The sequence below is a fragment of the Oryctolagus cuniculus genome, chromosome 2 (assembly GCF_051225735.1).
Source record: "Oryctolagus cuniculus isolate XC-2025 breed Fujian yellow rabbit chromosome 2, ASM5122573v1, whole genome shotgun sequence".
Taxonomy (NCBI): domain Eukaryota; kingdom Metazoa; phylum Chordata; class Mammalia; order Lagomorpha; family Leporidae; genus Oryctolagus; species Oryctolagus cuniculus.
Genome location: NC_142868.1, coordinates 179,631,527 through 179,648,926, shown reverse-complemented (window position 1 = coordinate 179,648,926; position 17,400 = coordinate 179,631,527). Strand labels below are relative to the sequence as shown.

The window sequence follows — 17,400 nt, the reverse complement described above, 5'->3', positions numbered from 1 at the left end:
ATTAGACATGGCAGGGTGGTTGGGTCATGACATCCAAGGTCAAGTGTATCTGATTGTTTGGTGGCTGGAGTCTTGCTGTTGTGTGGAAGACTGCACGTGTCCGTGGAGTGATGGTTTGAGTGCCTCTAGGAACCTTTACCCTATCAGGGTCCTGAGCAGCTGACTGGGAGCCAGACCTGCTGTGCCATCCCGCCCCTGTAGCGTGCTTTGGCTCACATCCCCCTCCTCTCAGGAGGTAGCATATTTCAGCAGAAGCAGCATGGAAAGACAGACCTGTGTTCAGGGTGTGGTCCTGCCATTGTCTAGTTGTGTAAATCTGAGGCAACTTCTCTCTAAGCCTTGATTTCTCCACCTTTAAAATTCTAGTGGTAATTCCAGCCTCACAGGATCATGGGGAGAATCAAATTAGATAATGTGGTAAAGTGCCTAACTAAAAGTGTGAGTTCTTGATGGTCGCAGAAGTGGGGTGCAGAAACATGAGCCCAACAGCAAAACAGCTGGTCCTTGAATTTCTTCACACCTCTGCGTTCCATCATTACAGGCGATTTTCATTTAACGACCATATTTCAGAATGACACAATTCAAGCAGTGAATGAGCAAAAAAAGTAAGGAGTGTTGAGTTTAGGGAATTATCCATGCGCTATTTCCCTTCCTTGATGCAGTTTAGTGAATGATTAAGAACTTATTCTGTAATTTTTTATACAAGTCAAATCCCATTACAGTTAAATCCAAAGAACTGTCCAAATTATTTTCTTTCTTGGAATTTCATTATGCCAAGAGTTGTTCCTGTGAGTAAGCTATGAGTAGCCTGGGCCTTGCATTCCCCATGTTATACAGATATTTAACCAATAACTACAGGATGTAAATACTGAAATCTTCTTCCTAATCAGTTTTCCATCTGAAGGGAATAGTCAGAACCTTCCAGTGAGATGTGCGCCTTCAAAGAGGGGACAGAAATCTCCCCGCAGTTCATAGGAAGTCATAGCAGCTCTCCTCGGCTCCTTCAGGTTCAGGCCAAATCTAATCCAGCATCTGCTCTGAGCGCAAAGGTTCCTTGCAGTTGCAGAGTACAGCTGATTCAGTTAGTGCCAAACTTAGTCCAATGCTGGCTTAGGATTTTATTGGTTGTCAGAGAGTATAAGTCAATATCAGATATTTCCACTCTGGATTGACTTCCTCACATCGCCTGTGCTTTTGTTTATTGAGATTCTTCATTCCCACAAACAAACCCATTTTTATTAAAAAATTAATTTCAGAAATATTTAGTTAAAACAGGATGGGTCTGGAATCCTTTTAGTAGTTACGTGTGTGTTCTGTGCATCATAAACCCTACTATACTGGGTCAGCCTGCCCTCAACTTTTCAGGAATGATTTTCTGGGCAGTTTTTAAGACATCCTTTTCTTCTCTTTTCAACCTTGTAATTGTGGAGACTTGGGTAATGAATAACACAGGATTAAAGGATTTTAATATTTTTTAAAAATATCTCACTATATTATAGAGAGGGCTTAAGAGGCTTATAGAAATATATACATTAAATTAAAATAAGGAAATCAAACTAGAGAAAAGAAAAGTCAAAATAAGGAAAGAAGATGAAATCAAGACCAAGGTGATAAATTAAGTTCCTGCCATACAGTTCTTTTTTGTCTTCAAAGATTTATTTATTTTAATTGAAAGGTAGAGTTACAGAGAGGCAGAGGCAGAGAGAGAGAGAGAGAGAGAGGTCTTCCATCTCAGTGGCTTACTCCCCAGATGTCCGCAACTGCCAGAGCTACGCCGATCTGAAGCCAAGAGCCAGGAACATCCTCCAGGTCTCCCACGCAGGTGAAGGAGCTCAAGGACTTGGGCCATCCTCCACTGCTTTCCCTGGCCATAGCAAGAGAGCCGGATCAGAAGTGGAGCAGCTGGGACTCAAACCAGTGCCCATATGGGATGCCAGCATTGCAGGCAGCAACTTTACCCATTACACCACAGTGCCGGCCCCTGCCATACAGTTCTCAACAATTTCTTTTGATAACTGTATGCTGTTTCAATTTAAATTGAAAGAGGAATCCCCATGGAAGTTCTAGAACCTTGTTTCTGAATCAGTATTGTAGCTTAGTGTTTGGATTGATGATTGTTGACTGGCCTTTGTGTTTAGACTATACCTTTTTCTAGTATACCTGTTAGCACACAACGTAAGAGAGCTGGTGAGCCATAGAACTGGTCTCTTGAATGCATTGTTACAGCATTGGGTCAATCCATTTTGGTTCAGTTCAGGTGTTCAGTGAATAACTTATCTTTGCCCCACACTGAATTGAGCATATTGAAGAGTATCAAAGTGTGTTTCAACAACATATCTCACCCACTTATGTCAGTAAGACATTTGCCTGTGCCAGCCAGCGTTTGCTGAGTCGTACCATTGTGTGATAACATCTGTAGTTGTTATTAATGAAGGGTAATGTGAACATACTAGTTTAAAAGAATGAATCCGGTAATTTAATCATAAAAGGGAAGCCCGTATTCTCTCCGTCATTAATTCAAGGCAGCTGGTGGCCAGACTTTGCTGAGAGAAGCCACATCTGTCTGGGGTATCGCTTGGTGAGTTGCTTGAGCCCTAAGAGAATTGTCCATTGTACTCTTGTCCTTTCAGTGCGCTTGGAGGCTCCTCAGCTCTTCATATCCCAGCTTTTCCAGGAGGAGGCTGCCTCATTGATTATGTTCCTCAAGTATGCCACCTGCTCACCAACAAGGTAAAAAGCAAGTCCCCCCAGCTGCTCCACCTTGGAAGACTCCTTCTTCCAGTACCGCAGATCCCAAGTCATTGTGCACGTGCCATCCTCCTCCCCATATCCTCTTCCTGTCTCAACCTCCGTCTCACATCTGCCTTTCCTGCTTTGAGTTACAATGCATCTGGTGACTGCTCTATTCCTTGTCCTCCTCCTTCCTTTCTGAGGATTCTGACCGCCTGTTCCAGCTTACCTTCATCTCTTACATCCAGAGATTTAAGTCACTCCTTTTTTGAGTTTTCTTTATCCCTAAGTTTTTGCTCTGTGCCTTCTTACGGTTTTCAGTTTTGGAACCCCTGCATTTCACCTGCACATAGTGCATACATGCAGCTGTGCATGTGTTTGCCATTAGTTGATACCAGAAAAGTTCTTTAAAACTGCATTCGTTTCTTTCTGCCTTTCAGTACCCTACTTTTTGAGTTAGTTCTTGGTTTCTCCCTGTCATTTCTGGAAGTAGACTCCTGCTCCCAGGGCCAAGAATTCCAGGTCAATTGATGTTCTGTCCAGGCACCTGGATTATCTGTAGCTTTCTCTTAGCTTCATTAATCAGCCATTACATTGGCAAATAGCTGGATTTACTGTAATAGTTGTCAGAGATTTCCGAAAAGTGTTAAGAATCTACGTGTCTATGTCCAGCCATAGTAGCTGAAGCACCGCTGACTCTTTCCTCTCCCACATGCACTGGGACTCAAGTTGTGTAATTGTCAGAGTGCTGTGTTCTTTGCTCCTGCTGACTTTTTCACATTGGCCTGGGGTAGATCTTTTGTTTGTCTCTCTCAGTCAAAATATGGCTAATCCCCATATAGAAAATATTCTAGAAGTACAATAATATTTCAGAGGCTTCAGTATTATTTTCCAAATATCATAAAAACTAAAATCTGGCAACTCTGCAGTCTCAGGACTGGCCCAGAACATTCAACTCTTGTGGAGTGGTTGCTTCTCGTCAAGCCAAATCCCCCCCCCCCCTTCTGCAAAACTGATCCCAGGACAGAATTCTTATTTACATTCCAGGGCTTTGCGCTGCCTTCAAATCCGTGTCCCAGAATTATAGAGAAAAAGGAAAATTTGCTCTTTCGGAACTGAGAAGAAAAGTATTTTTAAAGGTCTCCAATTGAGATTAATTTCTAGTCATACATTTTCCCCAAAAAAAGATATAGTACTGTTTTCCCAGAACTATAAGAATCACTCCATTTTTTCTTACTTGGCTCCCTCTCATTAATCTTACTTGTCTTTTAGAATTGATGTTCTGCTGTTTGCTACAAATGAGGACAGTGCAGGCTGCATTTAGAAACAATCTCTTCAAATGAATTTCCATAATTACGTTGGAATCTGTCTTTATAGCCAGTTTTGTTGTGGGTTTCTGTTAAAATGGTTTTCTGTTTTTAAAATCAAGTATACAGAACTGTTTTCATCCCTGTTTTAAACAAAGCCACTTAAGCAAACTTATCATCTGTTTTTCTTTTCCGAAAATAACATTTCTGATCCTGCATTAAGCCTGCAAAGTAAGCACTGTTTTTATAAATTGACATAAACCCCTATTACATAAATAGAATTGTTTCACTTTTAAAGGGTACAACGTGGCTATCACTACTGATTGTGTCAAAGTTATTCCAAGTGCTTAGCCATGGAAACACAGTTGTGGCTACAACCAAAATAAACAATTTGGGGTGGGTGGGGGTTGTCTCTCTTTCCCACTGTTTCTTTCATCCATTATGAGGACATTATAAGGAATGTATTTTCATGTTAGAAACTGATGGGTAGATCACTAACTTTAAGATGCCTAGCTTAATGAGTTCAGAGGTTTTGTGTTTTTTTTTTAAATGAAAACTGTCATTTGATAATAACAAGGAAATATAAAAAGGAAAAATAAAATCTCCTATTGTAACCCTCCTTATTCTGAATGTTAAGATTTCAAAAAGAAATAATTAAGCATTATTCTCTTTTCAATAGGAGTTCAAGATAACCAGAAAATTTCACTTGATGAGAGAAAGCTATTCTTTACAGAATATCATCTGATAACTGCAAAAGGAATGATAGAATTCAAAAATCACCTTTTTTGTGTACCCTGACATAATTGGTTCAGATAAGAATCTCCCAATTGATATTGAAACCATTAGATATTCTATCTTCCCATGCCTTGGAGGGGTACACTCATTGATTACTCACTATGGTAATCACATATGTGTATATGTATGCGTGGGTAGGTAGGTAGGTAGGTAGATATGATTTGTACTCATTGTGGCAAAGGAAACCATCCCTGTATAGTGGCTACTATCACCTTAACTAAGTGATCAAGCCCAGTGCTACCTACAAGTTTCCTTGCTGAAAATATTTAACCTGAGTCTAATCATACCTTTGGCTTTAACTTCCAATTTGAAGGAAATGCACAGGGCAGAGGAAAGAGGAAGGAAGCAGAGAACTTGGATATAATACAAGAAAATTATCCCCATCTCTTTGGAAAGTCAATGTCATGTATGCATGTGCAGCCATATACACATTTACACACACACACATACACACACTCAAGGAGATACTATTATGCTAGATTAAAAGACTTGAAGGCATAAAAAGTAGATAAAATATCACATCCTTGATTGTATACCTATTTTTATAAAACTTCCTGGGGACAATTGAGAAATGTTGAGAGTGGACAAGATAGTGAATTATTTAAGAGAATGATCATTGAATTTATTGGGTATGATAATGGTATTGTGCTTATGTCAGAGAATGTCTTATTTTTGGGAGATGCATACTGAAGTATTTAGGGCAAACTGTCATGATGTCTCTAATTTCCTTTGAAATGTTTCAGCAAGATTGATAGGTTGATGGGTAAGATGGGTAGGTAGATAGATGGCTGAATGAAGTGACAAGGCAAAATATTCTCAGTTGTTGAATATAGGTGGTGGGAATATTGGTGTTCATCTTACTATTTCCGCTTCTGTGAATCTGTGAAATTTTCCATAATGAAGCATTTAAAATTGTCCTACACCACTTCTCAGCTTTGGGTTCCTCTTCCAGGTGCAGTATGTGATTCAAGGCTATCACAAAAGAAGAGAGTACATTGCTGCTTTCCTCAGTCACTTTGGCACGTAAGTTCTCTGAACCATTCAGCACCATGCCCTTGCTTGCCGATGACCCTAACACGGATGCTTGATTCAGAAAACAGCATTTTGGTATTACATAGGACACTCTGCAGTGGGTCACCTGTGATGTGCTGCTGTCACCAGGGCTCCTGGGGAGACATTTTTGTAGCATTCTTCATCCAAGCGTAGACTGCAGTGCTTCCCTGGAGCAGCAGCGTGACCAGCCCCAGACACCCCAGTAATGGTGGGGCACTGCCCACTGCTTGCAGAGCTCTTTGCGGTCCGCAGAGACCTTCCTCCTACATTGTCTCGCAGTAGTCCTGAGGTGAGCCAGGCCGGCATTATTGACGCATGTTATTGAAGGCAGCCCTGAAACTGGTAAGTCCAGTTACCTGATGGAAGTCACATGCATAGAAGAGGCGGAGCCACACAGGTTTGGGAAGGAGATGATCCAGGGTCAGTGGCAAGGAAAGGGGAGAGGAGAACTCATAACTGCAGTCCGAGTGGAGTCTCCTGCTGCTGCTGTCCTGTGAGATGGCCTTCTGGCTGCCAGTGGCTGTGCTGCCCTTCAGCCCTGCCCCTTAAATGCCATCAGAGACCTCATTGGGCTTCTACAGGGGCTTAGTTCAGCAGGTGCACAATGCGTTTTCCTCATGCTCTTTGAAAGGCCAAGCATTCTACTCACTGGGTGGAACGAGGCAGCAGTCTGGTTATAGCTCACCTTATTCTAGAGGAGGTTTGTAAATAATGCAAATGTGTAGACAGTGACACAAAATAAAAGTTTTAAATAAGTAAATGAAGACCTTAGGACAAAAGGAAATTGGGAGTAGGAAAAAAGAAGATAACAAAAATAAGGCTGACCATGCCGTGAGACACAATTTTCTTTTCTTTTTTTCTTTTTTTTTTTAGATTTATTTATTTGAAAGGCAGGGTTACAGAGGGATAGTAAGAGAGATAGAGAGGGGAGGAGGGGAGAAGGAAGGGAGGGAGGGAGGGAAAGAGAAAGAGAGAGAGATCTTCTGTCCGTTGATTCATTCTCCAAATAGCCACAATGTCCAGGGCTGGGCCAGGTTGAAGCCAGGATCCAGGAACTTCATCCTGGCCTCCCACGTGGCTACAGGATCCTAGGTTCTTGGGCCATCTTCTGCTGCTTTACCAGGAGCATTAACAGAGAGCTGGATCAGAAGTGGAGCATCTGAGACACAAACTCCACACTTATAAGGGAATGCCGAAATCACAAGCTGTGGTTTAACCCTTTATGCCACAGCGCCCCCTCCCCTCTTGCCCCTGAGATAAAACTTTCAAAATCTGGTACAGTTCAGTTGAAAGAAAAATTTATGACTCCTCAAAACAATATCAAGACATTTTCTCATTATCTGTAGAGAATTCTTTATATTCCAAAACAGCAGTGTCCAAACTATATGACTGTCTTTTATCTGAATCTTTAATACTTGAGATTTTCTCAACTTTATTTATAAAGGTTTTGAACAAATACTTTTGATATAAACAATAGTTAATAAGCGATCCCATTGATCTTCTAATGTTCAAATAAGATTTTCTTTAGTATGTATAACTGAAAATGAAGAAACTAGCACGGGGCCTCCAAAGTGGGCATGCACTCCCCAGGAATTACACAGCCTTCTCCACTGGGATGCAAGAGAATATGAAAATTGCATTTACATTTGTTTTTCAAAATTACTCTTTTTTATGTATATTTTTGTGGATGTCTTCTTATGCATATAGTGCAGGCTTCTATAGAATCATTTACTAAATTATAAACATGTATTATTCACCGAATGCATGCTAAAAGGTACTGTGTGCTTGTTTATGTCTATGGGATACAGGATCTAAAATGTACAAATCTCCATGTTACAGCATTGGGGTAATTATAGATTCATAGGAGGAAGAAACTGATGGAGGATTGTTGACTTAAGTCAGCAGTTCCAAGTGATAATACAAACCACTTTTGAGCAGATCACTCAGCCTTGTTTTTATTCCTTTGCCTTTATAAGGGGTGCAACTGTCCCTTCTTGCTTAAGTGGGAGGTCATGGGGTCAGCACTGTGGAGTAGGGAGTAAAGCTGCCTCCTGCAGTGCTGGCATCCCATATGGGCGCCGGTTCAAGTCCTGGCTGCTCCACTTCCCATCCAGCTCTCTGCTATGGCCTGGGAAAGCAGTAGAAGATGGCCCAAGTGATTGGGCCCCTTCACCGCGTGGGAGACCCAGAGGAAGCTCTTGGCTCCTGGCTTCGAATCGGCCCAGCTCCATCCGTTTGTAGCCATCTAGAGAGTGAACCAGTGGATGGAAGACCTCTCTCTCTCTCTGCCTCTGCCCCTCTGTAACTCTGCCTTTCAAATAAATAAACAAATCTTTAAATAAAAAGGGGGGGGGGGTCCTGAGTATCAGTGGTCTGACTGGCCTGATCCAGTCAGGAAGAGGGCATCGCCAAGAACATCAAGGCCTCCTTGTAAGGATGAGAGAGCAATCTACCTGCCCTTAGTGTGTGGTTAATGGCGCACTCAGCTCTTGAGGGACATGGCTGAGATGAGCCTCCCAGAATTCGGCCTGGTCCTGTCAGTGGCCAGGAGCTATTCGCTTTGACACATGACATACACATCTCCCATCTGTGCTCAGCATCCAGTCATCTAACCTTGCTACCTTATCTTCAGTCTGAAGGACTCAAAAACAAATGGATTCCACGTACTTTGGGAGAAAGATAATATATAATCCCAAATTTAGTAATATTGTCATTACTCATTACTGTTTAATGCTCAGTGAAAATAATACTTAGCAACCCCTGAAAAGATAATATGATGACATTTGACACTATTATGCTGGCCTGGTTGCTGAACTTGTCCTTTTCTTCATAGCTAGTAGCTAACAAACATTTGCATTTTATGGTTTCTCTTATTTGTTTCATAACCCTGAAATGAAGGTTGAGAATCTTACTGCACTTGTTTGACAGATGAGGAAACTAGGATCCAAAGGTCATAACAGACCTTAAATGGCAAGGCCGTGACTTAAACCTGGGTGCTGTCAGTGCAAAGCCCACGCTTGCCTGTGATAGTACTCACTCATCGTAACTCCATCTGAGATTCAATAACCCTGACTTCGTGAATATATTCTTTTCTTAGTTGTATACCTTTTATGCCTTATTTTTATGAGGGTTTTCTGTTTGTGTGTGTATGTTTTTGTTGCTTAGAGGTGTCGTGGAATATGATGCAGAAGGCTTTACAAAACTCACTCTGCTGCTGATGTGGAGAGATTTTTGTTTTCTTGTACACAGTGAGTATACTTTTTTTTCCAGCATACATTTAAAATGTTCTAAACCATATGCATGTGTGTATTTATGAAGAAGACATTTCTAGACCAGGTTCTCAACCACTGGGATGGCTTTGCTCCTCAGGCAACATTTGACAACTTCTGGAGACATCTTTTGTTGTCTTGGTGGGGAGGGGGTGCTTGCTACTGGCATCTAGTGGGTAGAGGTCAGCAATGCAGCTAAACCTCCTACAATGTACAGGGGAGCCCCTCACAACCAAAAATCCTAGAATCCGAAATACCAGTATTACCAAGCTGGAGAAACCCCACCCCAGACAGATTTCTTTTTCAAAGTTTTGCTATTGTGAAGTCTCAAAACTTTCAGAAGTATTCAAAACATACTTTCTTTGATCATTGAGTTATCACCCTATATTAAGTGAGAAGTGTACAACTTTGATAGTATGTAATTTAAGGACTCTTCAAAAAGTCTATAGGAAATGCATATTATGAGAAAATTTTGCATAGATTTTACATTTTTTGGCATCAAAAGTCTCATATTCTTATTCCATGGACTTGTTGAAATAGTTCTTGCATAACTTAAAGGTGGGGCAATGCTTTAATGTATCCCTAACATCATGCCTCATTATTGTCCACATAGTAGACACACTTAAATGACTGTTGCATTATGATAGGCAATCAATAAACTTTTGTCCAGCTTTCTGTTGATTGATTGTTTCAAGTCACTTTTGTTCATTTCCTTGTTATATAATTATCAGTGACCCGTGGTGTCAGGTTCAAATGGCAAGTCAACCAAGACCTTAATTCTTTTTTAAAGATTTATTTATTTGAAAGACAGTTACAGAGAGAGAGAGATCTACTGTCCACTGGATCACTTCCCAAATGTCCGCAACAGCCTAGGCTGGTCCAGGCTGAAGCCAGGAGCCAGGAGGTTCATTCAGGTCTCCCAAGTGGGTGCAGTGGCCCAAGCACTCGACCACCTTCTGCTGCTTTCCCTGGTGCATTAGCAGGGAGCTGGATCAGAAGTAGAGTAGCCAGGATTCAAACTAATACTCATATGGGATGCTGGCTTCACAGGTGCACTGCACCACGATTCCAGCCCCAAGACCTTCATTCTTGAGTAGTTTAGTGTGCGCAATGTCTGCTCCTTCAGGTTTGAGTTAGGTTTTGCTCAGTGTATAAAACTTGCCCTAGACCTTAATAAAGAGAAAAACTTAGGCCACATTTGGCCAAGGCTTCAGCCAGTATAGAGACTTTGGGAGATTTATCTTTCTCAGCAGATTTACTTTCTGGGTTGTGATTTGCTTAGATTAATAAAATAGTTTTACTACCATTTTCTATGCTGGCATCCCATATCAGAGTGCCAGTTTGAATCCCAGCTGCTCTCTTTCCAATCCAGCTTCCTGCTAATGCACCTACGAGGCTATGAGAATAGCCCAAGTACTTGGGTCCCTGCCACCCCTATAGAAGAGACCATGATGGAGTTCGTGGCTCCTGGCTTTAGCCTGGCACAGACCCAGCTGTTGTGGTCATTTGGGGAGTGAACCAATATTTAGAAGATCTTTCTCTCCCTACTGCCCTCTGTTGCTCTACCTTTAAATTAAGTAGCATGAATAAAATGGTTTCATTTTTATTTTTGACTGACGCATGATTGTACATATTCATGAGGAACAAGTGTGACAAGCACACACACAGGCATAATGTGTAATGATGAGATAAAATAGTTTTTAAGTCCATTTATTTTTTTTTACTCAACCTCACATCAACAGATAGTAAGGGAAGAAACCCAAAAGTGTCCATAGTGGTAGAAGGCAGGGAGCCTTTGTAAAACCTTATCCTGGCTCCATAGGGCGATAACTGAGAGTGGGCTGTGCCCTTCAGGTGTTGCCCAGACATCTCCACTTTGTTGGGCAGCACTGTGTGTTGACTCCTACTTGATAACTTGTCACACCTTAGGGCCTGCTTTTCAAATGCATCTGGAAAATACGAACGTATCAGTTTGTATTAATTACATGCACAAATAAACAGAGTTGGAGAGGTGAAGATTTCAATCTTGTGGGTGCCTCTCACTGCACCTTGTTCAAATCACTAGGACAAGCCACCCTCTGCTTTCGTCTCCTTGTATGTGCTCAAGGAACCTGAGTGTCAGGTCTCATGCAAGCAGTGGCATGTGGAGCTTGCCCACAACGTGGGGCCAGAGGAGGAGGAAGCCTCACAGTTAAGGCCTTCTGGCAGTCTCTGCTCTCTGTCTTCTCCAGCCTTACTATTAGCTGAACACCGGTGCTTCCAACCACCACTTTCTTTCTATTTGACCTTGTGTTTTTTACCTTGATTTTGCATTCTTAGATCTTTTGTGAGACCTCACTTGTTATTTGCCATACTCACTTCACCTCATCAGCTTGGTCTCAGTGATTCTGTTTGTTTTGTATTTTTTAAAAAGTTTTATTTATTTGCAAGAGTGACAGAGAGAGAGAGAGAGAGAGAGAGATCTTCCATTCCATGATTTATTTTCCTGATGCCCACAAAGCCAAGAGGCAAGAACTCCATCCGAGTTGCCCAAGTGGTAGGACCCTGAGCCCTTGGGCCGTCATCTGCTGCCTCCCATGTGCATTAGCGTGGAGCTGGAACTTGATCCTAGGGACTATGATGTGGGCTCTCCCAAGCAGTGTCTTAACCCCTTGTGCCACAATACCCACCCCCCCAGTGGTTGTATTTCTCACCTGTTGTCCTAACCCCAGATCCTGGCTAAATCCATGGTTGATTTCGGGTCACTTGAAGCAGTTGTGTGGTGTGATCCTCCTAGCTTAGTTCAGCAAGAGGGGCCTGTATTCTGTTTCAAGTGAGAGTGATGACCTTTGGGTGCCTCCAGAGTGGCTATGGACAGCCCCATCACAACTGGCCAGTTGCAAATAGTAAATTAGATCAGTTCTTCAGCTAGTCCCTTCACCCCAGAGTGACATGACATCTCAGATCTCTTTCCTGTAACTGCCTTTGGTCTCCTAGCTGTGGTTATACTTTCAGTTGATGTTAGATCATGTCAGACATCGGAGGAAAAATATACATTCTTGACATTGTTCAACTCTAACCTATGCTTTCCACATGCAACTCCAAAATGACTATTCTGTAGATTACAAGTGTATTAGTCCATCTTTAGTTGCTATAACAAAATACCCAAGGCTGGGTACTTTATAAAGAAAAGAGATTTAATAGTTCACAATTTTGGATCTTGGAAGTTCAAGATCTGGCAACCCCATCTGTGTAGCCTCTGGTAAGGGCTCCTTTGGCCACTTAACATGAGAGAGAAACAGAAAGGGAACCAGCCACGTGCAGAAGGGGCAGAGTTTGTGGAGTGGCTTTGCTTTCTAACAGCCCATTCCTGAGAGAACTACACTAATCCCTAACCACCTTCAGTTGAGCCTCACCTCTTAGAGATTCCACTGCCTCGTAATACTGTGACGTTGGGACCACGTTCCAGCACATGAACCCTTGGAGAATGTATACCATCCAAACCCTGGCTGCTAGCAGAAGGATTGTTACTCACACTGATCAGATATGAAAACAGTTCTCCTCTCGGACCCTGCCGACTCCCTATTGGGGCACTCGGTGCTTTTAGCAATTGTTGCTGCTTTTGGAGGTCTGTTCTCTGTAGAGTGTTTTTCACCCTGTCCCATGTGTCCAGTGTTTCTTACAGCTCCTTTTCCACCCTACTACTTAGCTTCTCCAAGTCAGACATGCAAAATTAAGTTCCCCTGTCATATTTTAACTTAGCGTTGAGTTACTTTCTCGGGAAACGTAGGACCCCAGGCATTCTTTGGAGCTGCTGCAGGAGACCTTGGGATGTGTTGAATGAGCTCTTTCCAAAGCGCTCCCTCAAGCTGTCCTTTCTTTCTTCCCCCGACACCTTGTCTCTTAGTGTCACTGCCCACACTCTTGGCCCTGCTGGCAGATGAGGCTTTGGGTATGAATCAGGGGACTTTGATGCTGTTTCCCGCTCCATCACTAACTCACAGCCTGCCTTATATACATTATTTGCACCCTTTTTCTTCTTTCTTATCTAAAACGTAGGACTTGCTACATCCGAGGGAGGCTTGGTTAGGTAATGTGTTTTCCTCAGTCATGCAGTTAAGCCTCTCTGCCTTACCTTCCCTTGGAAGCATCTGCTTGCTTGGTTACAGTGCCCAAGGGACCATTTGTTCCCTGTTTTCCTTCCATGGTGATGAGGAGGTGAATATGTAGTGGCAAAGACATAACAAAGAACATTGCCAGGAATGACTGTAGGATCTTAAGAGGTAAAAAAGAACTTGGAGATAGAACCAGACTTCTGTGGCTGCTTTGCTGCTTTGAGGCCATCGAAGAATCAACAGGACACAAAACAGCATCTCTCCTGTGTCCTCCCTCTGTTCTCCTCAGGCCCGGGAAGACAGCTGTCCACAGGGCAGGTCTGGCAATCATTCTGAGCCTTTGGGATGCCAGAGGAATGAGGCATATGGCTCTGACTTGTGCAGAAGCCAGGGTGCCTTAGTGGAAACATTGTACAGATGCTGGGACCTCTTGGGAAACCCTGCAGTGCCCCAGCATTCCCATAGCTCCAGGGCGATTGTGGCCCTGTGGAGCCACCTGTGGAGCTTCCTTATCCACCACTCCTTCCTCCCTCCTTCATCCATTATCAGTGTGTCTCAGGGTTCGGCCTTGCAGCAGGAGCAGAAACATGCTCCCATCCAGAAACTGTCTTCAGGAAGATTCCCTGGCCATCATCTAAGAATCATTCATCGTGGTTGACTAGGAGGTTTCACATTTTCCAACTTGTTCTTTCCTCTGGAGGTAGATGTGGTCTTTAAGCCAGTCTTTTCAGAAGCTGGGTGGGCAGAGGACTACACAGCAAGGTGAGATAGCACAGACCAGAAGCAGGCACTGGGGCCTCTGCTGTGTTTCCTGGGCCCTGGTCAGCTGCACTGTAAGCAGACACAAGAGGAGGCAGCTGCCTGAGGTAGTAGGGTTGCTGCTTGGAAGGGGAGAATGTTATCGGTGACTTCCGCGGCAGTACAGAGCATGTGTAACTGCATTTTTAAACTGTTGTTAGAAAAACAAAACAGAAAGGGAGGACTCTGCAGTAGAGCCAGTGTGCTACTTGACCCTTTAGAGATGGCATTTGTCAGCCTGTGGTCTAGGTGATGAGAAAGAGATCAGATGCAGGTAGAGTATAATGCTGTGCAGATTTAAAAGCAAATATTTTGTGGCTTGCCTACTATGTGCACTATAAGGCACAAAATGATATATGAAGGAAAGACACTCTCATATGTTATATATGAAGGGGGGCAGATAATAAGTCAGCAAACAAATACATAATGCTGACAGTACCCTGTTGGGCCAAAGCCGAGGGCTGTGAGACTAAGAGGGGGCTGTTGTTAGGGTGGTTATGGAAGATGAGTGCGCTCCTAGGAGGTGACATTTCAGCTGAGACTTAACAACACCATCAGCGAGCAGGGAAGGGTGTTTTAGGGGAAGGAGCTTACGCAAAAGCCCTAAGGCAACAGAGAGCTTGGCCTGAGTGGTTGTGATAAGGGCACAGTGAGCAAGAAGAGGCCTTTGTTGATGTTTTTTCCTTTTTTTCAAGCCATATTTTTTAAAAAATTTATTTTAGTGATTTGTTCTAGAGATTGCAATGTGCCTCTTTAACTTAACCCACTCTACTTTGGGTTAATGGTGACTTCATTCTGGTAAAACATAACAACTTCATAAAATATAACAATGTGGCTCCTTTTCCACCCCCTTGTTTGTGCTATTAGTTATCAAATATGTGCTGTTGATATATGTTACAATGTAACCACAACAATGCAGCACTTTCTGAAGGAGGAAAGAGAAAATCCTTGTCTGTTTTGTTCTGTCTACTATTCCTAGCACATCTCTTCGCAGTGGGAGTAGGGGGGTTTATGTGGTCTGGTGAATGATGAATTCTTATTCTGATGCTTTTATTTATTTTAAATGATTCATGTCCATGCAAGTTTCTGAATATTTTTTCTGTATTGATCTTAAGCTTATACTAAGTACATAAAACAGTTATTTTTTCAGAGTTAAATTTCTGACAACTTTTTTTTTTAAGCCAGAGGAATTGATAACTTTAATTCTACTAGTCACCTAAATAATTCTTTCCTTATAGGCCTGAATTAAGGCTACAAAATTAGAACTCAGGACAGCTTGTGAAAATCAAAGGCTGCTACACTTGCCCCTTCCAAGCTCTGATTGTTTCAGTCTGCAGGATTCCTAGTGCAGCCCAGAAAAGTATTTGCATTGGTGTCCCACCATCGTCTCGCCACTGAGAGGTGAAACTATCTGCAGCTGCCTAGTTCCTGAGCAGTGTGGTGGAGACTTTCATCTCCTGGCCACAGAAACAAGCTTTTGTTGTAGAATATTTAGCAAGTAGCAGACAAGATGGCTACTAGGCAGTTCAGTAAAACCAGATCTGCGATGTTTCTCAAAGCTTGCGTGCTTTGAGTATAAATCACATTTTTATATAAATGAATATTTTTGACAAGCAAATCAGAATTGATAAAGTGGTAAGAATTAGAAAGAATTTGTTTCATCGCTTCTCGGCCTTTTGGCTAAGATCAAGTGTAGAAAGAATTAGTTTCAAATGAAATCAATAAAAAGTGTAATATGATTTACAATTAGCATGTTTGCCTCCTATTAGACCTATATAAAGGTTCTGTTTAATTTTATCACTTCTAACTTTAATGATTATGAACAAAAAATGTAACCAATCAATTATGTATATTATTTAAAATGGGAAAAGATAAAAGAATCCTTCTGAATGTCTGTTTTGCTTTAATTATGAGAACTGCTGGGTCCTTTTGATACTGGAAACATGTTGGTTAATTTGTATCCTGAGACTTCCCATGGGTGACGCCGGCAGCAGTGGTCCCCTAGCAACCACCATCCCTGTCTTGACTCAGATTGAAACTCTTGTTTCAACTCTGAGAGTTGACTTTCAAAAAGTCTGTTTTGTAATTTCTGACACTAGTTTAAGAATTGGTTTCATAAGCCTTCATTGGAAATATTCTCTTCATTGTAGTACCTGTGGTTTACATGACATCTTTTTAATGCTCTTAAAGGACTTCTCATGGGGAAAGAGGTTGTGAATCAGATGCACAGTCAATCACACAATGTTTTCTTCCTGTACCCTCTTATATATGTTGTATGTTTCCTTTAAATTGTGATTATTGGATTAAAGTAATTGCCAAAGTGAGTTTCATATGAACAAATGGTAACCACTGAAGGCATCTTTCTTAAGGAAACAAAGCAACTGTTGACCAAGAGTAACTCTTGTGTTGATCTAGTTCACTATAACCTTCTTTTAAGAAATGATATGGAAGTGTCTTGACATTGATGAATCATGGGTTATTATTTTCCTTTAGAACATGAGCTGTTGAAGATGGTAAACTTCCCAGGTATTCAATATACACCATGTACCAAACACTGTTTGCAGTACTTGGCATATATCATGGTATTTAATGCTCACAACATTCTTTCAGAGGATAGTGACAAGTGTCATTCCACTCTACACATCATAAAATTGTGACACACAGCAAGCAACTAAGTCCAGATCCCATATGCTAAACTGTGTTACTGTACTGCTTCAGATCATTGCATAGCAGCATCCCCAAGTGTGAAATGAATTTAGAGACCCTTCAGAACTTCACAGGGGACCTGTCAGCTCCAAGAACAAGAGCAGAGGGCTGATGTCCCACCATGCACAGATCAGAGAGATTGGAGACGAGCTCTTCTCTCAGGGACCTGAGTGGATGTCTCACCACAGGCATCATTGCTATCTGATGGCAGCGAGGTAGGACGCTGGAGTGGTTCCTCAGTGGTGGTGACAGGTTGTCCAGCTGCAGCTCCCTGCCTAGTAACTCCATGTGTAGAATCACTCTGTGCCATTGAAAAAGCAAAACTAAATGGCTTAATTAAAAAATGAACCAGCTACTGGTTACCAAAAACCTGATTTAACCTGTTTAAACGTAATGAATGCATGTGGTCAATGATAATAGTTTATCATACAAAGCCCATGCAGACCTTACAAGGTCAAATAGCTCTGGGAGCCAGAGAAGTGATTTTGACTTGGAAATGGACCAGATGCTAAACCAAGAGGGAGAGGAAGGAACTATAGCGAACTGCATGCTCCTTTACATGATCTCATTTCTTTTTTCTTACCTAAATACAATTCAGACATTTCTGGGGATTAGATCTGTCCTGAGGGCCTATGAGATAAAAAACAA

The 17,400-nt window shown here is 42.0% G+C and overlaps 1 protein-coding gene and 1 pseudogene across 4 annotated transcripts in view; both read left to right on the top strand.

Annotated features, from left to right (window-relative positions):
- Positions 1-17,400, top strand: part of BABAM2 (BRISC and BRCA1 A complex member 2) — a 488,359-nt gene that overhangs the window by 398,160 nt on the left and 72,799 nt on the right. For 3 of the 4 annotated variants that reach the window (XM_017340849.4, XM_002709945.6, XM_089326622.1), the window contains 3 exons: positions 2,631-2,730; positions 5,785-5,855; positions 9,051-9,133. In XM_017340849.4, coding sequence (XP_017196338.1) covers positions 2,631-2,730; positions 5,785-5,855; positions 9,051-9,133 — 254 coding nt within the window. The remainder of the gene's footprint in view (positions 1-2,630; positions 2,731-5,784; positions 5,856-9,050; positions 9,134-17,400) is intronic. The other variant, XR_016229520.1, reaches the window with a different exon arrangement.
- On the top strand, positions 15,707-15,858 carry LOC127490379 (U2 spliceosomal RNA; annotated as a pseudogene).